This window comes from Rattus norvegicus, chromosome 4 (genome assembly GCF_036323735.1).
Source record: "Rattus norvegicus strain BN/NHsdMcwi chromosome 4, GRCr8, whole genome shotgun sequence".
Lineage (NCBI taxonomy): Eukaryota > Metazoa > Chordata > Mammalia > Rodentia > Muridae > Rattus > Rattus norvegicus.
This window is the reverse complement of record NC_086022.1, coordinates 141,236,937-141,258,870: the sequence shown is the minus strand read 5'-3', so window position 1 is coordinate 141,258,870 and position 21,934 is coordinate 141,236,937. Positions and strand designations below refer to the sequence as shown.

General features: G+C 39.2%; 2 protein-coding genes and 1 non-coding gene across 9 annotated transcripts in view; 2 read left to right on the top strand and 1 right to left on the bottom strand.

Moving 5' to 3' along the window:
- Nucleotides 1–3,471, top strand: part of Crbn (cereblon) — a 21,323-nt gene extending 17,852 nt beyond the window's left edge. For 2 of the 3 annotated variants that reach the window (XM_063285861.1, XM_063285862.1), the window contains one exon: nt 542–3,471. In XM_063285861.1, the coding sequence (XP_063141931.1) occupies nt 542–722 (181 nt within the window). In that variant the 3' untranslated portion in view covers nt 723–3,471. 3 annotated transcript variants of the gene reach the window in all.
- Nucleotides 1–21,934, bottom strand: part of Trnt1 (tRNA nucleotidyl transferase 1) — a 22,764-nt gene extending 830 nt beyond the window's left edge. Inside the window, exons 1-8 of one of the 5 annotated variants that reach the window (XM_063286084.1) lie at nt 21,807–21,934; nt 11,976–12,149; nt 8,217–8,410; nt 7,106–7,244; nt 5,537–5,663; nt 3,610–3,803; nt 2,719–2,972; nt 2,296–2,579 (exon numbers count right to left, since the gene is read on the bottom strand). In XM_063286084.1, the coding sequence (XP_063142154.1) occupies nt 2,331–2,579; nt 2,719–2,972; nt 3,610–3,803; nt 5,537–5,663; nt 7,106–7,244; nt 8,217–8,410; nt 11,976–12,149; nt 21,807–21,837 (1,362 nt within the window). In that variant the 5' untranslated portion in view covers nt 21,838–21,934 and the 3' untranslated portion in view covers nt 2,296–2,330. Of the gene's footprint in view, nt 1–2,295; nt 2,580–2,718; nt 2,973–3,609; nt 3,804–5,536; nt 5,664–7,105; nt 7,245–8,216; nt 8,411–11,975; nt 12,150–12,683; nt 12,949–21,552; nt 21,737–21,806 lie in introns of those variants that run through there. The other 4 variants (XM_039107627.2, XM_008763192.4, NM_001024261.3 and 1 more) reach the window with 4 other exon arrangements.
- On the top strand, nt 13,574–13,684 carry LOC120102573 (U6 spliceosomal RNA). The gene has a single exon (XR_005504209.1). It is a non-coding gene; the product is annotated as a U6 spliceosomal RNA (small nuclear RNA).

Below are 21,934 nucleotides of genomic sequence, written 5' to 3'. Positions count from 1 at the left end.
TTGATCATTTCATCAATAGATTAAAGCAGGGACATATGAGATATAGAAACCGTAAATCCTGCTTTTCTGGCTTGTTTTTTAATCTGTGTCTCCCTTTTACTTTGGAAGTGGCAGAAGAATTAGTGACTTATCCTTGCTCTTGAAGAAGAAAATCCTCTTATGTGGCCTCATCCTTGAGGACTATAAAGCTAGCATTGGATTTAATCTGCTGATGTTAAGTGCTATATGCACAACCCTTCACCTGAGAAAAATAGTAACTTAAGAGCAAAAAGTGCCTTGTTTTTGAGGAGTTCATGCTCTCCTTTATCTACCTCACCTGCATTTCCAACAAAATGTAAAAGAAAGCAGTGAGCTGGAGCAAAAGGCAACATAAAGATGGGTACAGTAAATTATGAAATCATTAATATCAATACAGTATCAAATTATATATAACAAGGTAGTTTTATAAATTTGAGGTTTAGGAGAAATTTCATGACAAGCCTAGACCAAAGGTTAAAACCAGGTAGGCTTCATTAGCTTATGTCTTTCCTTCCTTTTATAGGTATGCATGGACCATTGCCCAGTGTAAGATTTGTGCAAGCCACATTGGATGGAAATTTACAGCCACCAAAAAAGACATGTCACCTCAAAAATTTTGGGGCTTAACTCGCTCTGCTCTGTTACCTACAATTCCAGAGACTGAAGATGAAATAAGTCCAGACAAAGTAATACTTTGCTTATAAGTGCACCTGTAGGAGTGACTTTCTGACATACTTTCTCAAATCAGATCTGCCCAGACATCACTGCCTCTGATATATATGTATAATGGGTTACAGCATTTGGCTACCAAGTTCAAGAGCAACCTGTTTAGGGAATGAGAAAGCAGTATAAAATGCAAGGTTGGATTCAGAAGTACTTGCTGTTAGTCGCTTGGTCCCAGTGATTATCCTGTTGGATATATGTCATTGATAGGAAAAGAATACACAAGTGAAATAATGGGAATGGCTATGGAACAGGAAAAAAGCATCGCTGCTCTAAATGATGAATGTTCCAGAAGCTGGTTTGGTAAGCACAAGACAGAGGCAAGGCAGTGTAATTGTAAAAGGACTTTGCTCCTTTCAATTTTCTTTAGCTTGTCTAAGATACTGATTTGTAAATTTTGAAAATATTAAAGAGTAAAATAAGCAGTTTGAGCAGAAAAAAATAATAGCATTCGGTGTATTTGCACTATTTATTTGATGAGCCTGTCATGTGCTAGATCCCTTTAATGTATATGTCCAATTTGCATTTCATTTGCAAATATAAGTGAATAGTATATATTTCTAGGATTATACCATTCAGGAAATAAAGTTAAAGCAACTGAAGGGCATTATTTAAATAAACCTGGCCAACACTACCTATATCCAAATCTATTCTATTTAGGTGAATTATGTCAAAGTAATCAGGTAAAAATACTTAAAGTGTAAGTACAGTAATAAAATGTAACTCAAGAATAGGCTTCTCCTCAATGTCATTTTTTTTTTTAAAGTTCTACTTCTCTACATTGAAGCTGCAGTAATGAAGTGGGGGGATTATGCCTTACTGCTGCAGTATGACCTGAGGAGATCCACATGCTGGTTACCATTACTTTCAGATAGTACCATTTAAAGCAATTTTACACAACAGAGCAGCTTTGATGTCACTCCATCTGTGCAGATGACAAGGCAGGAATGCCATAGTTTAAAATCCTCCAGGTCTTTACTGACCTGGGTGAAGTAGATTTTGACACCCCCTTTTATACAACATAACCCTATTTGACTTATAAGAAAATTCAAATCCAAAAGCTGCTGTTTGCTTACACAGTACACAGATATTTACGAGTGGCTATGCAGTAAGTAGAGTTAATTATAAATTATAAAATATCAAAAATCTAAGCCATATCCATTTAATTAGTAAAATAAACTGTGTTCACTATCTGTGGCACCTGATAGTTATAAAGGCAGGAGTCTCAACACCACCCTCCTGTTATTCCTGCAACTTTCTGAAGTCAAACAATCCTGTATAAATAGATGTCATTATGGACTACTTAATTTTAAAATTCAGGAAACAGCTAAGACAACATTTAGCACACACATTTTTTCTTCTACAGTTCCCACATTTTAAGATCAACAGTCTAAATGAGTTATGAAATGAAAGCTATGACTTTCTCACGTGGCACTGGCAGTTGGAAAATTCAGTTAAGCTGTATTAAGAGAAGGCAGGCTTGAGCTTAGTTTGTCTATGTATACTCGTGCTGTTTCTTAGGGTTTCAGTAAGACAGAAGAAAACCAGTCTTACCAAGACTTCCCACTGTTTTATACGGAGCTCGTTTTTTATGTCTTCTTTATGTAACTTAGTAGTTCATCTTTTTCCATTTGGTAACCACTTTTCTTCCACTGTTCACGCAACTGCTGTAACAGGGCCCCAATTTCCTTCCCTGAAGAAATGCCCACTTTTCTGATGTCGTGTCCACTCACAGGGAATGGCGGCACAGACCACTGCTGCATCTCCTTGAGAAGAGCATGCTCTCCTTGGTACTTCAGCAGCTCACAAACACGGGCAGTTGCATCCGGTTCCCTAGACTAAGTGACACAGTTTTATCACATACTAAGCACTTACAACTTCATTCTACTATTTAAATACTTACATCAAATCTACAGTTTAAAAAATTACTTCTCTCCAGTGAGAACTATTTTCTGATCAAACTTAACACATACTTACATCTATAACAAAGTCTTGATATGGTTTCAATGGTTCTGAACTATCTGTTGCTTTAATCAAATCTTTCCTGTTTTTAACTATAAATAAACCCAGATTTTTCTCCTCTTTTGAAATTTTCAATCTCAAATCCAGTTTTGTGACATCATCTTGTACTTTGAATAAAGAGGCCAAAACAGTCATTGGTTTCGGTGAAAAGCCTTCAACATTTTTACTGACTTTGTTAAATTCTTCTAAATTTGCATTAGCAGGTAAACCTGTATTAAAAAAGGAAAAAGTCATGTTTTTGTTAACTACAAACCTCACTCATCTCTTCAACTATGCAGACTTTTAAGAATGTACAGTGTTCTTTCTCCACTGCCCACTATCAGCCCATTGGCCACTCCCTTAACTCCTAGAGAAAATCTTATGTTCTTGTGTCCCACAGCAAAATGTAGTTCAAAGCTTAGGAGCTGTGATCATGGCAGGTACACAACATATGCCTTCTTCGTCATGGTCGTGTCTGCACCCATTCCATACTCAGTAATTTTATGTTCTTGTGAAATAGAGTCAAAGTTACTGTCTAGAATATAAAGTATGCTTGTAAAAGCGCTTATTATGCATTAACTTATTGCTTCCTCCTCCTTTCTGTGAAGTAACTTTTATTTTGGACCTTTTGATGATAAACCAACCCGACCTGCAAAGTGGCACAGCTTCATCAAATTCAAGTGTTCTCTCAGCTATTCTTTACCCATAAATAAACAGTTTCCATCCTTACTCCCCAAGTTTATCTCAGAATTTCATTTCACTACTTTAAATTCCTTAGGTATGTAACACAAAACCCAAGAGTAAGAGTACTCTTTACACTAAGTATTTTGTTGCTAGAAATTCACACATTGTATAACCCGTTCTCACCTATGTGAGAAGCCACATCAAGATCATAGATCAGGTGGATCAAATGGTTTACATGGTCACCAGTAAGAATTTTCTTCAGTTCTACCCAAATCCTCTCTCCTGATATTCCAGCCAAGCCTTTGGCATTTTCTGCAATTGCTTCTAGAGTCTCACGGTCATGGTCACCGGGTTTGTCGACAATTCTGCCATAAAATCTGTAAGACATTTGATGTGTGACTTTTAAGTTCATTACAAAGAAAAGAGATATACCCTCAGAGTTTTGTTACTTCTGTGCACACCTGGATCACAACTTCCAATATTTTCCATTTTTATTAGGGTTGTCCTCTCTAAATCTAGGTGAGGGATCCATCAACCAAGCATAAACAGTGCTACACTTTTAAGCCTTGATGTTTGGCCTGTTTAAATAGACTGTGTGCATAGACTCAAGTTTAGAAAACTTGGACTTATTGACAAAGTATGCTGTACTACATGGCTCTGAGCTCTCAATCAGTGACAATGAATGTTCTTAGGTGTTTACTAGCCAGGAACGGTTTGTTTTTTTTTTTTTTTTTTTTTTTTTTTTTTTTAGGGGGAGGGTAGTTCCCTTAGAATTTGGATTTAAAAAAAAAAAGTTATTGGTAAGAAACTATCAAGATCTAACTTAAAAAATATGTTTAAAATGGTACATCTGATGAGGCATTATTTATACAAGAAACTCAAATGCACATGAAATTACAGGATCTTATTCCAATAAGAATAGCTGTTATCAAAGTTAACAAGTTCAAGAGAAGTGGGGTTCATACAGAAGCCCACTCGCAAAGCTAACCAGAACTAAACTAGTACAAGCACTGTGAAAACTGGGGAAGCTCCTCTGAAGACTGAACAGAGATGCACCCTAGAGTTTAATATAAACCAAAGGAAGTCAGGTCAGTGTCGGGGGTGATCTGCCTCTCCTGTGTTCACTGTGGCCAAAAAAATGAAAATGGACTGATGGTCAACTGAGAGGAAATGAAACACACCAAATGTGGTGCAGTGGCCTCAAAGTCAGTGTGTGGCCAAGGCTGGTGTTGACCTTCCTGCCTCAGGCTCCCTCGGTGTTAGGACTATAGGCACATCTACCACTCTAGAAGCAATATCCTGTCGTTGATAACAATAAACAAAGTTAGAGATAAGAGTTAAATAATCAAGACACGAAAAGCTAAGTAATGCATAATGCACATGCAACCAAACTAGGTTAAGCTCACAAGCCGAGGACTAGGATGTTAGGTGATATATTCATGAGGACAGGGACAGGGACACACGGTGACATTCTCATCACTGCTGCAGAGTAGAGGGACTATAGATAACCAAAAAGTTCAGAAGGGGATTGAATGCTTTTGTCATAACATGATAGCTTTACGGGAAGAGATGTGCTTACCTTCAATTCCAATTTATCAAGACAGTAAGTACATACACATGTATAGCTAGTGTTTATGCATCAGTTAAAAATCTACAAAAATTAAAACCACTAACAGCTACACAATTATCAATGCATTTCACACTTAGCAAGTTTATCCAACTTTTAAGTATCTTTATACTCTGATTTGTTGTAGCACTCACTAATAGCATCTCTTTTTCTGTGTTACTTTGTGGTGAGGCAGCAGGTATGTTCTAGAGCATCTGGACTCTTAAGCTTGTGAGGGCAGACACTTTAAATCATTTCTCTGTAATCAGAGCACCTAGCACAGTACCTGGGCTGTGGTAAGGACTCAAGCCACAGGATCAATGAACAAAAAAGGCATTAATGATTTAAAGCTTTTATACAGAACATACCACAAAGATTGGTTTAATTATGTTTACTTCAGAATAAAAGCCAAAGGGTGCTACTCAACACTGAAGACAGAGACTTAGGGTGCCTCAAGAAGTGATACGAAAAACAAATTTTCTATTGAAATTTATAAGTTCTTACCTGAAATACCTTAAAATTCGAAGATAATCTTCCTGAATTCTCTGCTTAGCGTGTCCAACAAATCGAACCTTTTTATTCTTTAAATCTGCATAACCATTAAAGTAATCAAACAGTGTACCATCAAAACCTATTCATCAGAAAAGAGCGAAGAAACATCATTAGCAAGTATTTAGTGGGAAGAAAAAATCATCTGAAAACTACCACAGCAGTAAAGTTCAATAAGAGTAAGACTTAAAAATGAAAACCTAGGTTGTAACAGTATTCAAGTATATTACTACTAAATGAGAGACAGAACCTTCAAGAATAAACAAAATCAATTTACCACACGTCTGTAAAGTAGGATGGAGGGGAAGTTACCAGATAGACACAGAACATAGGCAGCAATAGATGATCTTCTAAACATAAGACTTAATATTCCTAAAATAAGAATACCAGGAGAGACCCTGAATAGGTGGAAGTAAAGCAGAATGGTCAGTGCCTTTCCCAACCTCTGCACACACACATCTGCATACACTAAGAAACAAGAAACTCTTAAATCACTGGAACAGACATAGTAGTAAAAACATCTACCCCATCTCTGACCTGCTGGAGCATGTGAACAGGCTGGTCCTACAAAACCAAGGCTGCAAGATTTTCATGACCCAAGGCAACAACAGGATTTCCAAGAGGAGTCCCAGTGGGGTTTCAGTATTGATGGTGCGGCACAAGCCAGAGGCCTTGTACCAGACCAAGGAATCATTGGAGTGAAGTGTGGATAAAACAGTATACTGTGAAACAGTATAGCTTCCACGAGGTTTTGTTTTTCCCCCTCTGGTTGAGAGGTTACAAGGGTGGAGGGCTGATATAAGGTGAGGGGGAGATGAGTAGGATTGGGGTCCATGATGTGAAATTTACAAAAAGAATAAAAAGGTTTAAATTTTTTTGAAAATATAAATGAGTTTATTGGCAAAAAAAAAAAAAAGGGAAAATTACAAATATCTCAGTACTAAGATACTAATGGTTAATTTCCCTAATATGCAAAAGCTATTTTGAAAAAAAAAACAAAACAAAACAACAGACCAAGATGGCAAAACATATTAATTCAGCATTCAAGACACTGAGAAGAGTTTCTAAGATAACCTGAACACATTCAAAATTCAAAAACAAAAAGCAGACCATATAAATAAGATACCCAGAACTCAAAAAATAACATTTTAGCCTTAAGTCAAAATACAAGTTTTTGAAAAATTTTTCAGATTTCCCTCACTCTGGGTTCCACTGAACTCTGTGAGCCTATTAAAATCTCTCAAGCAAGCAATCTCTCTCTCTCTCTCTCTCCCTCCCTCCCTCCCCCCTCCCTCCCTCTATTCATCTCCCCCTCTCATTAAGCACTGACATTTGCTTAGTCTTCACTATAGTACTAAAATGGAAACTGACCAAAACACTCCATTTACAGCTAGTGATGTTCACTTCAGCCATCAGACTCTGGTAAGTTCAGCTTATTAAATGTTGGATAACATCTTCATAGCACAAGGTTAACACAGAAAGGAAGCACTCAGACAGAGCTGTCCCATCTTCTCAAGAGATTACCTAGAAACATGGAGTTTATAGTGAGGTCTCTTCGTTCGGCATCCTTCTGCCAGTCAGTTGTGAACTCTACCTCCGCATGTCTTCCGTCAGTGCTAACATCAATCCGGAGTGTAGTAACCTCAAAATTTTCTTCATGAAGCTATAATTAAACACAAGTTTTTGTTGTTATTGTCTGAACTTTTAGTTAAGTATCCATGTGCATGGCACAGCCAAGGTACCCAAATCTGTTGTCTCCTTCCACTACTGGGGTTCTGGGGACAAAAGTCAAGTTGTCAGATTGGGGAGCAGGTGCCTTTCCCTACTGAGCCACGACACTGGCCAGCACAAACTCTTTACTAGTTTCTGTATTTACCACACTACATTTCTTACAGTTACTTTAATGTATATCAAATGTCATTCATTTAAAAAGGAGATATATTCTAAGAAAGTTGTTGTTAGGCAATGTCATATCATTTACTTAAAACTTTTTACAATCGTTTTTGAAACTTAAGATACAACTATAAAAAGTTTATGTCCTGTTGTAAATCATACTCCCTCCTTTTAAAAAAAGCCCAGATTGGTTTAATTCTATGGGGAAGGAAAGAGTGGAGAGGATCAGCAGCATCACTGCGGCCCAGGGAAAGGTCTTATGGAGTTATACAGTTGGAGTTGTCCTTCCCACGATAAGAATAATGTCCCGTGGAATGGCCCAGGAGACCTGCCTGAATACATTTCCAGAATGCAACTATTAATAACTCATCATAAATGCAAACTCTGAACCTGAATTAAAAACTACAGTATCAATACCCTAGAAAGATGGGCAAAGGGGAACTATATGGGCTTGCTGTGGAGAAAGGGGTGGCAAGGAAGCTAAATCACAGGAATGAAGAGCATCTTCCAACCTACAAATTAAAAACATAATCTACAACAGAGAACTTACTTGGTTTTTCCTCAGAAAATGTAAAAGTGAGCAAAGTATCAAACTTACGTAAGTAGCTCCAATGGAAGAATATGGAAGATTCCAGAGGGTAGGTGGCATGCACATTTCTATTAAACTTTTTAGAAATTGGACAAAAACGTTACACTTCAATAGTCACAGACTAGCACAGCCAGTGAGGCCAGCTTCACTCACCCTGGCAGTGATGGTCCCATGCTTCTCGCCTTTGTTGTTTATCATGCGAATGCCAGCCGCCTGGAACATCTCCTTCATCTCAGTAGGGGTGGCAGTGGTGGCGAAATCCACATCCTGAGGCTTCACCCCATTTAGTAAATCTCTCACCGCCCCTCCTGCTATTCTTAATTCATGATTCTCTTTGGCAAATAATTCTGAGGAAAGAAGGATTTTCTGGTTTTTGTTTTGTTTTAGCACAATGTGTGATTAAAGACTAAGAATCATATAAGGACAAGGTCTTGTCATATATTACAAGTAATCCAGATCACTGAACTGAGCAGTCTGTGTGAGAGTGAAAGCACGTCCTATCTCCAGAAATGGTTCTCCTTCTGTAGACTGGCCCTTAGAACTGCAGGAGAGGTCTTTGAGATTTCTTTCTTATTGGGAAGACAGTTCAGAATTCCAAGAGGCCTTAGAATCATCACTGTAAGTATGATTATCACAGCAGAAAAAAAAGCAATGAAAACAATTGCGCATGCTTCTCTATGGTGTATGTGTGTATATACTGCAGAATGGAACTCTTATTTCTCTTTGAGACAATGTAGACACAGTACCCTTATGCAGGAGACCTATGAAAAATATTATAGCAAAGAAACCTTAAAAAAATCAAACTTTAGAGCTGGAGAGATGGCTCAGTGGCTCAGAGCACTGACTGCTCTTTCAGAGGTCCTGAGTTCAAATCCAAGCAACCACATGGTGACTCACAACCATCTGTAATGAGATCTGATGCCCTCTTCTGGTGTGTCTGAAGATAGCTACAGTGTACTTATATATAATAAATAAATAAATCTTTAAAAAAATCAAATTATGTATTATTTGAAACCAACATGTACTTGTTCTATGTACAGTGGGAACAGTATCCAAAGCATGCCTTGCACAGTTCATGAAGGATTACCCTGGCTTTCTATTCAGTTTTAATCTGAGTTCTCACCATCCAGCTACAAGCTCAAGACAGCCTACAAAGCAAATAGCTTCTATCAATCCAAAAGCTAAGAATGCCATCAGATAGCAACCTGGTCCTATAGAACAGCTCCCCTCAGTTCATTGTAGCTATGAAAAATACATCAGAGGATGTACACCCATTGTGTGTATTTTAAACTTGCATTGACTTATGACTTTCTCTGTTCTATAGAACTATAAAACTTCATGAACCTGCTTCCATGTTGAAATATGAACTTGGGGTAACCTAAATCTGTTTTTCTCAGATATGGACACTAAAATGGCTGCCCTTTAGAATAGAGAGCTGTAGATTATAAGTTGGTAATCAAAGATAGTCTCTACTTTCTGAAACCATAATGCAGATTCCACTTCCGAAATTCTTTTCAAAACAAACTAATCTAGGTCCCAATGTTGTAAAGTCAGTTCCAAAGCCTTCCTGTGGGCCGGTGTAGGCAGCATTCGTCTTTTCCTGCGAGAAGCAGCTTGGTGTATCCTTGGGGATCATGCATTCAGCCTAACCCTTCCCTAATCACAACTCACAATATAATCCTCAACGTGTGTTGTTGAATCCTACTCTTCCACCTACTCTAATCAAACTGCCTCCCTCTGTAGATTTTCTAAAATGGCTTGACTAAGCATTCTTGCCTTAGGTAAACAAGGGCTCTGGTACAAGGTAACACTTCCATAAGCTCTCTACAATAAGGGTTCACGTCCCCTCAATTCCCAATCAAGTCTCACAACCCATTCCCCAGTTAAGAGTCTTTAAAATGTAAAAATTATATCTCCAAAGTTCATAAGATTAATGAAGACATTCATGTCCCAAACAACAGAAAAGCTGTGCAAACCTTTAATTCCTAGAGCAGTCTGCTCCCCTCTGCTTATTCTGATCCAGAGCTCTCGGTGTCTTCATTTACCTCCTTGCTCCAGCACCAAGCCACTGGCCCCTTAACTCCAGCCTCCATGGCTGGCTTACTCTAAAGCCCCAGAGTAAACACGCGCCAAGTACTTCTCCCACAGATTATCACTGCAATGTCTGAGTTCTCCAGCACAGTAAACAAACGCTCCCATATCCAACTTCTGTCTCCTCTCTCTGATCTTTGCTTCGCACTTTACCTACAACAAACTCTCCCTGCAGTTCACTTCCAACTCTGTTGGCCTTGAGTACTTCACTCTAGGCAGCCTTGTTCAATCCTGCTCACTGGCTAGTGGTCAAACTTCCTGTCCAGTAACATCAACTACTTACAGAAAACAGTGAGATAGTGTTTAAACGTATGGCTCCTGGTAAGATAAATACATGGGCAGCACAAATTGGAACTGATGGGTTATTTTTAAAAAAGGAACTTGGGAGAAAAAACTAAGAATTAGTTTCATTCTGATCAAATTGTATGAAACTTTCAAAAAAGGAAAATATCTTTAAAAAATATTCAAGAAACTATAATATTTAACATCTTAAGTATTGTTTCTAAAGGGGAGGCAACAGAGACTGGGAAAACTAGGGGCTGGGAGAAGATATGAAAAAAGTAACAGGTTTAATTAGCCCAAATTGGAACTGTTATATCTGTAGGGTTTAGGCACTGCCAACCACTTATGGTTACTCAGCATTTGAAATTTGTCAGTCTGATGGACATGTTATATGTGTTAGATATATTCTACATACACTATTAATTTCAGTCATTACTTTTTAGTTTTCTATTGGACAGAGAATTTCTGGCATTTTCCACCCTGATTAAAACACAGTGTAAACGGCATCATAACCTTGCATAGAAACCCTCTACTTCATCTAAAGAACTTAAATGTTCTCCTCACTAGGTACCTAAAATACCATTATCTCATTTCAAGAGCAGAAAAGTAGTCTTGGGAGTAGCCTAGTCCTAAAGCAATGTTTTCCCCTAGTTTTTTCAACATAACTAATTTATGGAGCAAAACCGAAGTTAATAGTTGTTCATCCTTCTAAGGGGCACTGGAATCCCAGCATTTGTTTTAAAAGTACTTCAAGGGCCTAGGAGATGTCTGAGTCCTTGTCACCAAGGCTGATAACCTGAGTTGCATTCCTGGAACACACATTCAGTGGAGACTACTGACCCCTACAAATAGTCTCCTGAGCTCAACACAGAACGTGCACCCTGCTCACCCCAGTAATAAAAAGGCAACTCAAGTGCATGTAAGTCTCTGACACAACCACACAATATATTTCTGGAAGCCATTTTTGACATACCAGCAGGCTTTAAATTGCAGCTGTAGGCTGCTTCAACATCATTTGACCACATAAAAACCAAATGCTGACCAAACGGTGACAGCAGCAATTTTCGGTTTGCTTCACAGACAAGCTTTATAGGTGCATATACAGAAATAGAGGGAAATTTTTTTCTATTTCCTTCTGTTCTCTCAGAGAGCAATTACACAAAGGAAAACAGCTTCTATGTTAACAAACTGTATGACAGACTCTGTAATTTAAAATCCAAGTCCTTCAATGAGTTATTAGGGAAACAGACAAATAGATAGACACTTCACTTTCTAAGCATGTGTTTCCTCTTCCATTCAGGAGAACACATATCTAAAGGTGTTGGATCTCATTACATAATGTATGGTAAGCGGAATTTTTGAGGGGACACAGAAAAGTCGTGCTTCACGCTACAGTCAACTTCCCACTGTTTTCAATATATCGTAAGTCTTTCTTTCATTGGTGCCACAAAAATATCTCAATGTTGGCAGAAAAGTATCTGCCTTTAATTTTCTGTGGTATACAATTCCAAACCCCGGAAGGCAACCTTAACGTCTCACCTGTCAGGCTCTTCAATCCTTCTGTGAAAAGTGACTGGAATTCTGGAGACTGCAACTTCATTGTAAATAGGTATCGCTTTAGAAGGCACAATCTACTCCAACTACAGCTCAGGACCTGCCTGTGCCAAGGGTACAAGAGGCTCTGCATCGGGAGACAAATCACCAACCACACATCTACAATGCAAACACACGGGGATGCTAATTAAACTCCAAAAGGAGGGCAAACAAATGCTGTCAGGCAGCTCAACTAGCAAGCTCATCTCTGCGTACAAAAATATCAAAGTGATCCTTTAAGGAACACTACACCACTTCGATGGCAGCTATCCAAGTACTCTTACTACGTTTACTATATCGGAAGGAGGGGCTTGAGTGCCAGAAAATAAAATACTGGATTGGCAGGAAGAGCAGGTTTCCAGAACACATCAGTTACATGTGCTCATCACCCTCCTCCCCTACCCAACGTCTGCCTTTAGGTTACTGCCCCCCGGTGTGGAACTTTGCGGGGTTGCCTCGTCAGTTCTCGCCTTCTGCTCGATCTCCAAGAGGTGGAAGCTCTTAAAGGACCCCAAGGAAAGTATGGCGCCGCGAGGACAGCTACCCTCAGGCAGGTCTGAACCACCTGCTTTCTCTAACTCTTGAAAACCGCGGGGAAACGGCCCTGAGATACGACCGCCGCCCACGGTTCAAAGAAGAGAGACCGGGCATCACCTAGATTGGGGAGCAGCCTCCACCTCCCGCCATCTCCCAAGGGCGCGTTAGGACGCACGCTGCACAGCGGGGTCGAAAGGTGCCTTAGAAACGTGGCGTTCCTATTCTGAGGACAGGCTTACCCGTCCGCTGTCCCGGCCGCACGCGCACTTCCGGGTCGCGGCACAGTGACGTCTACACGCACTAAAGAGCCGCAGCGAATGAAGCGGCACTACGGGTCCCGCCCACTTCCTCCGGACAGGGCTCGGTTTTACTAAGTGGCGCCAGATCCTCCTGCGCCTGCGTGAAAGAGAGGCTGCGTTTCCATACCTCCCCCCCCCCCCCCCCCCAGGTTTTAAGGAGAGAAAAGGAGCAAAGATCCTCTCTTGGTACTTGAGACACAGTCAAAACGCTTCATCCAAGCAGTTAACAGCTTTGCGTACAACGTGAAGAACTTGAATTTTATTCAGTGCTATGCAGAGTGGAGAGACTGGCAGAGAATGGAAAAACAGACCTGTGATTTAATCTTCCTAGTTTTCCTTGAAAAAAACGTGCATACGCCATAGTATTTCTGTTTCCTATTACCCTGTCTTCAGGGGACATGGGTGTCTTAATTTTTGAAACGACAGACTGCTTGTCCAACTCTGATGAGACAAAGTCCAAAGCCTGAAAGGAAACTAAGTTCAGATCCCTTGGCCCAGCACACTTAAGTGGATATTTGGGTAAATTCTACAAAAAGAGATAACTGTACGGATATAACTTAAAATGTTTAACAATCTCCAACTAATATCAACAAATAACAAAAATAAAATATTAGCAAACCGAATTGCACAACATACAGAGGATTTGTTCTTAATATTATTTAGGAGTGAATCTAAGAAATACCAGTTGGACTTATTGTTCAGAAACCAGTGCTCGCTTTGGCAGCACATACACTAAAATTGGAACTATACAGAAAAGATTAGCATGGCCCCTGCGCAAGGATGATACAAATTTGTGAAGCGGTCCAGGTCCATATTTTTCATGAACTGGCAGGATTAATATACTAAAAATGGTCATTTTGCCAAAAGCAATCTACAGATTCAATGCAATCCCCATCAAAATTCCAACTCAATTCTTCATAGAGTTAGAAAGAGCAAATTGTCAATTCATTTGGAATGGCAAAAAAAAAAACCAAAATAGCGAAAACTATACTCAACAATAAAAGAACTTCTTGGGGAATCACCATCCCTGACCTCAAGCAGTATTACAGAACAATAGTGGTAAAAACTGTACAGTATTGGTACAGAGAAAGGCAGGTAGATCAGTGGTGTAGAATTGAAGACCCAGAAATGAACCTACAACCTATGGTCACTTGATCTTTGACAAAGGACCTAAAACCATCCAGTGGAAAAAAAGATAGCATTTTCAACAAATGGTGCTGGTTCAACTGGAGGTTAGCATGTAGAAGATTGCAACTCATCCATTTTTCTCGCCCTGTACAAAGCTTAAGTCCAAGTGAATCAAGGACCTCCACATCAAACCAGATACACTGAAACTAATAGAAGAAAAAATGAGGAAGAGTCTCAATCACATGGACACTGGGGAAAATTTCCTGAAAAAAACACCAATGGCTTATGCTCTAAGATCAAGAATTGACAAATCAGACCTCATAAAACTGCAAAGCTTCTGTAAGGCAGAGGACACTGTCATTAGGATAAAACAGCAACCAACAGATTGGGAAAAGATCTTTACCAATCCTACACCTAATAGAGGGCTAATATCCAAAAAATACAAAGAACTCAAGAAGTTAGACTCCAGAGAGCCAAATAAACCTATTGAAAAATGGGGTACAGATCTAGGCAAAGAATTCTCAGCGGAGGAATATCGAATGGCTGAGAAGTACCTAAAGAAATGCTCAACATCCCTAGTCATCAGGGAAATACAAATCAAAACAACCCTGAGATTCCACCTCACACCAGTCAGAATGGCTAAGATCAAAAACTCAGTCCACAGAAGATGCTGGCCAGGGTATGGAGAAAGAGGAACACTCCTCCACTCTTGGTGGGATTACAAACTGGTACAACCACTCTGGAAATCAGTCTGGAGGTTCCTCAGAAAATTTGGACATTGCACTGTCGATGCCCCCACCAACATGGTACCGAGAAACAGGCGAAAGCCTTCGGGATTAAAGAAACACACACACACACACACACACACACACACACACACACACACACACACACGGTTATTCGTGTCAAGCCAAAAGAGGAAGGGGCTCCTGCTCCTGTAGCTTTATTCACCAATTATATATCCCAAGTTCACCAGGTAGAAAATATCTGGGAAGCACAGTGGGAAACCCTGACTTGGGACTTCGGTAACAAAAGACCGACTACATGCCCTGATTTAACTAGGGAGAAATCCAGGAAGACCAGCCTAAATCTCAAAGACAAAGACCGAGACGACAAAAGGTAGGAATGAATTGACCATTGCCCAGGTGTGTTGGTACCAGGCCCAACTACTCCGTTGTTAGGAACAAAAGGCTTCCACATGCATCAGCAGGGCTGAGCAGGGGTCAAACCCTGCAGGAGACCCAGAAGGGTCTGACAAGGGGGGTGAAACATTGCAGGGGACCCAGGAGGCTCTGACATTGCATTACCTGAAGACCCAGCTATACCTTACCTGGGCATATACCCAAATGATGCTCCAACATAAAACAAAGAGACATGCTCCACTATGTTCATAGCAGCCTTATTTATAATAGCCAGAAGCTGGAAAGAACCCAGATGCCCTTCAACAGAGGAATGGATACAGAAAATGTGGTACATCTACACAATGGAATATTACTCAGCTATCAAAAACAATGCCTTTATGAAGTTCATAGGCAAATGGTTGGAACTGGAAAATATCATCCTGAGTGAGCTAACCCAATCACAGAAAAACCCACATGGTATATACTCCCTCATAAGTGGATATTTTGTATACAAAAGCTCAAATTACCCAAGATACAATCCACAGACCACATGAAGCTCAAGAAGAAGGATGACCAAAACACATATACTTTACTCCTTAAAAGAGGGAACAAAAACTTCCATAGGAGGGGATATGAAGGCAAAGTTTGGAGCAGAGACTGAAGGAACCTGCCCCACATGTGCCCCCGTATATATACAGCCACTCAGGCTAGATAAGATTGATGAAGCTAAGAAGGGCATGCTGACAGGAACTGAATATAGATGTCTCCTGAGAGACACAGCCAGAGCATGTTAAATACAGAGGCAAATGCTAGAGGCGAATGCTAGCGGTAAATGCTAGCAGCGAATTGCTGAACTGAGAACAGAACCCACGTTGGAGGAATTAGAGAAAGGATTGAAAGAGTTGAAGAGTCTTGCAACTCCTTAAGAACAACAATACCAGAGCTCCCAGGGACTAAACCACTACCCAAAAACTATGCATGGACTGACCCATGGCTCCAACTGCACTTGTAGCAGAGGATGGCCTTGTTGAGCACCAATGGAAGGAGAAGCCCTTAGTCCTGCCAAGTTGGGGAATGTTGAGGGGAGAGGACAGGAAAGGGGGATTTATGGGTAAGGGAACACCTTTATAGAAGGGGAGGTGGATGGGATAGGAAGCTTTTGTCCAGGAAACTGGGAAAGGGAATAACATTTAAAATGTAAATTAAATAATATCCAAGTTAAAAAAAAGTTCAGAAACCAGTTGAGGTAACTCATCATACCAACAGGTGCTAAAAGAAGAGCCATTAAGTCTCCCTAGAGACATAAAAGAGCTCTTGTATTTTGTTGTAAGACCCCATAGTGGCCTTACCTCAGGAGCACAGATTGACAAAGTGACTGCTGCAATAGCATGAGGGCATAAGGTTTTTAATCCACATACATGGGGTTGCTCATCCTTGCAGAGAGAGGCAACCCAGAACCCAAAAAGCACACAACTTTTATTCGTTACAGAGGGCAGACTTCAGCAACAGGGTTAGCTGGCCTATTCTCATTGGTGGTAAACAGGACAAAGGATCTGGTCAGGTATTGGCTGACCTGCTCAAGGGGCTGTTCTTGGCTCAGTTTGTCACTTTTCCTCACCTGACCTTGGTGAATCACTGGGAAAGGGCTAAGTTGCCACATCCATTAGAAGGCGGGGAGGGGTGAACTGGGTGTTCAGGCAGGGTCAGGATGACATCTTGTAGTTTTCGGAATTTACCACAGGGAGGGGTAGGGGGGTCTTTCTGAGAACAGTTGGTTTTTTTGTTTGTTTTGTTTCATCTTGTCCTAATTAGCATAGTCAGAATCTTGATCACCAAAACTTTATCATATCACTGGGCATCGTGATGTCAGATGTATCTCTCAGAAAGGTCACAAGTTTGTCATAGGCATCCTGACCAGATGTATTTCTCAAAACCTTGTTTACACAACTTTGTTTTTCATATCTATGAAACTATGAAACTTTATTTCTTCAATTTTTATACATTCACTCAGAAAATTAAAATGAAAAAGGACTTCCACAGTAAAGTAAAAGACAGCCGGGTAAATATCAACAGCTCACATCAGATTAGGGAGAATTTGGATCATGCTTCCCTTAATATTTGGAGCTTAACAACTATTCAAGTATAAGCATTGATTTCTATCATGTTAATTTCCCGTTAGTAACAGAAAGAAAAATACTCGAGCTCAACAATATAGAGGAAATTATAATTGTCTTGCCATACGATAGGGAGAAATCAGTGCTATGATTATATACAAAAGACCTTAAAAATCCCATTAGGAAACTCTTGCAACTAATAAATTCTTGCAGCACAATGGAAGAGTATTGAATTAACATTAAAAAAAACAAAAAAAAAAAAAACAAAAAAACCATGTCTGTATATGCCAATAATGAACACAGAGAAGACATCATGAAAACAATATCATTCAAAATGGTCTCTAAAAGTACCTAGACTAAAACTAACCTAGGAAGAGAATGACAATATGATGAAATCTTTAAAACACTCAAGAAAGAAATGGAAGAAAACACAAGATGGAAAGACCTCCAAGCTTTTCGGGTTGATAGAATGAACTTTGTGAAAAATGGCCATTTTACTAAAAATAATGCAAACCCCATCAAAATGTCAACATTCACAGACATAGGTAAAACAAAGTGAAAATGTGTTTGAAAACACACAAAACTGAGACAGCTAAAGGAAACTTCAGCAAGAGGAACGATGCTGGAGGCATTCCACACCTGACTTAAGTTACACCTCAAAGGCAGTTATGAAAACAGCAGGATACTAGTTCAAAAATAGACGTTTAGTAAGTTTAAACCTGGGACAAAGGATAAGGTGCCCATTTAACTATGAAACTGGACTTGTCCTCTAGGTTCTCCCAGCACCCCTCATTTCCACTTGTTAAGGGTGTGGCTGACATACCAGAATTCTCCAGGGACTGGGCTGTCCTTCCCTATATAATCTAGATATTTTGGCTATCCTCCCTTTTTTGTATGTTTGGCCTCCTGGATGCTGGACCTGGTTCCTTTGATCTCCTCACCTTTTGCCTCCTGCTCTCCCCACATGGCTCAATGGTCTAACCACTCTGGACTATCCCAGATGTCTTTACTCTAGCTGTGCTCTTCCATATATCTATAATAAACTTTCTCCTCCAACATACCAGGAGCAATTGTAGGTTGATGTCATTATGTAGGTGAAGGCAGACATAAGATAAAATGAGGCTTGTCATTGGAGGCAACATGGAGGCAGATGTAAATGATCTTCACCATACATCTCTACATAGATACAGGTTGTTATGAATATTTTTTACGAGCTGGATTTCTATAGGTCAATTTATCTTATCTAGGTGGGAAGTTTATATCTTTATCATTTGGTTGTGAGTTTATTGTGTGGATGTATTGTGGATTGAGAATTTAACATATAAACCTAATTGTAAAATTACAGCTTATTGAGTCATGATTTCACTGGGTAGTTGGGAATTTCTATCTTAAATATCAGGGGGCAGTTGTTGGGAACATGGGTAGAGTCCGTGGCAAGCAGCTATGATAGGCCAGCTGCTGCCGGACTTCTAGAGCCCTAATTTTAGGTTAGTTCCATATGGCCCTTTCCTTTCCTTCTTTTTTTTTTTCTTCACAAATCTAGAATGTAGAACAAAATGGAAGACCCAAACATGAACAATCACAGCTACAAATGCATTGTTTTTAACAAAAGTGTTGGTAATACTCACAGGAGAAAAGACAGGCTCTTTAACAAACAGTGCTGAGGAAAGTGGATATCATAAGTAGAAAAAAATGAAACTAGATGCTTACCTCTCATTTTGCACACACAAAAAAAAAACTGACTGTAAGTAGATCACAGATCTGAAAGCGAAAATTCCAGAGAAGATGAGCAGGGGTAGGATGCTAGACTGTCATGGTCTCTGAAGTGAGGAAGGAAGACTGGAATCCTTTTGGGAGCCTGGAGGCCAGCATTTGTTTTGTTAATGCTAATAGGCACCATATGTATTCATTTGTCCCTTCTCCCAGTGATAGTTTTTTTGGTATGGAAAGACTGACCTCACAAGTTTCTGAGGAATGCAGGTTTTTATCTCACCACCAGAAATCTTCCTATAGTTTAGGTTGATAGCATTTCTGAATGTTGGGACTGCCTTTTGGAGTTTGGGGAATTAGAATCTTCTTTGGACCTAATACTGCTCAGTATGTTTTATCACAACAACAACAACAACAACAACAACAACAACAACAACAACAACAACAAAAGGGTGGGGGGACTAATACAAGGTCTTTCATGTTTTATTACTTATGTAAAATGAAAAAAAAAGAAATCATAGAAAAGAACAACAAAAAAATCTAAAATCACAAGTAATATGTTAGGTCTCAGGATACAAGCTAACTATATAAATATGATGTTACATTCTAGCAGCAAAATGTATACAATGAAAACATCCACAGTTTATTTATAAATAAATATGTAGAACTAAATATATAGTTAATGTGTACAGATATTCAATATCATCAAATTTCTAGGGAAATAACAATCATACAGAGTCACTGTTAAAAATGTGCATGATGTTTAAAATTGAAAAACTTGGCATTATCATGTATTGGTAAGGATTTGAAATGAGCAAAATTCTCATGCATTGTTGAAGAAAACAATTTGTTTACTACTTTGGAAAAAAGCTTAGTATTGTAAGATAACTTATAACCCCCCCCCCAATACTAAGATGTGAAAAATCTGTTCACAATTCAAAGAATTTTTCAATGGTTATAGTTTTATATATAATATCCCAAACTAAGTATCCCAAATTTCTTCCAACATATAAATAAACAGGCAAACTTCAGTATGTCCTTAATGAAATCATACTTGGCAATGAAGAACATTCTACCAATACCCCCAGCAGCACATTCCACTCTTAAATGAAGACAGCTTACTGCAGGATATTTAATCACACCGTGAACTGTGAGATTGTGCTATATACTAGAAAAAAAAACTTGTTTCTAGCTGCGGAATGGCTCAGCCTTAGCTCACACCTTTAATCCAAGAGTTTTCTGTTCATTGTTAAAAACATTAATACATAGGTGAACCATAGGTCAAGAGGCCCAGCAAGCAACCAGTTGACATGGAGTGAACATAGGATAAACCATAGAGAGTAAGAGGAACTCAGAAGGATGAATAGAGAGCCGCACAGGAAGTACAAAGGAGGGGCATTCAGTTGGAGGGGTTTTTGAGACAGAGAGAGAGAGAGAGAGAGAGAGAGAGAGAGAGAGAGAGAGAGAGAGAGAGAGAGGGAAAGAACTTCTTTTTCCCTTGAGGACTTCCACTGAGAAAGAAGGTCAGTTGAGTACTTTCTCTGCCTCTGAGCTAGCAGGCTTTGACCCCAGCATCTAGCTCCTGGGTATTTGTTGGGAAAATTGAGCTTTTGTGATTTCGTTAAAAACAATAACCGGATCCAGGAGGCTACACACGATTCTATTCACACGGCACATAAAAACGAGAAGGTTGGAGACAGAAACGAACCGTTTGTTAGTCAGGACTGAACATAGAAAGGGAGTTTACTACAAAAGAACAGGAAAAAAATTAGAGGGAGGGAAAGGAAAGCACTGTCCTAGGGATGACATAGCTTGTGACTATATAACTTGTCAACACACACAGAGTACACTAAAAAACGATTTTGAAAAAAGGTAATTTTTCAGTACATAATCATACATCAAATAACTTAACTCCCCAAATATCTTTTTATGTACTAGAAAAACAATTAGAACATAAAATTCCACTTGAAAGAAAATGCTTGTATTTCGATTGAAGTGTCTACAAAAGCAAGATCAAGAACTCTGAGGCTATTTAATTAAAAGAAACTTTTATGCATCTAATGTGCAATTGAACTATCGGGATGCTATGAGGATCTCTGAAGATCCAAAACTCTCTCTTTCCCAAAAGATATTTACTATGATCTCTTACTACAAACCAACCTTAAAGGAAATGGAAACTCCATAGTCAGAAGAATTGGCATTCAGTACAGAAACAGCCCAGGAAGAATTCTCTCTGAGTTTGTGCTTTATACTCTGAGATAAGTATGGTACAGAGTACAGTGTGTAAGGGTCTGTGTAAGGTTACTATTTCAGACACAAACCACGGTCAAGACTACTAATCATCAATTAGAAGACAATATGTAATAAAAGCCATCTAGACATATATATGTGTGTGTGTGTCTACCATTATATATAATATGTGTGTATATACTTATATGTGTACACACATATATTCATATGCACATATATATCTACACCTACACATATATACATACACATACACATACATATACATATATACATATATACATACACATACACATATATACATACACACATACGTTACGTGTGTGTGTGTGTGTGTGTGTGTGTGTGTGTGTGTGTAATTACTTACAGACTATTAATCCAGCAGTGGAAGGTCTAGTACTTATTCAGGTCATTAGGCTGGATGTCTGTATACACCAGCTGGTCTTCAGGATAACAGAATTCCAAAGAAGTAGGATCTACTAACAGTGAAAAAAATGTACTTCCCAACTATAGAGACAGCAAGCAGAAGCTTCCTTCTTCTATGTCATTTATATAGGCTACAAGTAGATGTTGGGACCTCTTTCCACCTCAAAAGATCCAGATTAAGGTTTATCTTTCTACCTCTAAAGATCCAGATTAAGAGTCTTCCCATTTCAAATGATTTAATTAGTAAAAATCCTCTGCAGGTTTCAGTAAATTTCAGATGTAGTCAAGTTGACAACCAAGAATAGCCATCACAGACTTCAAGT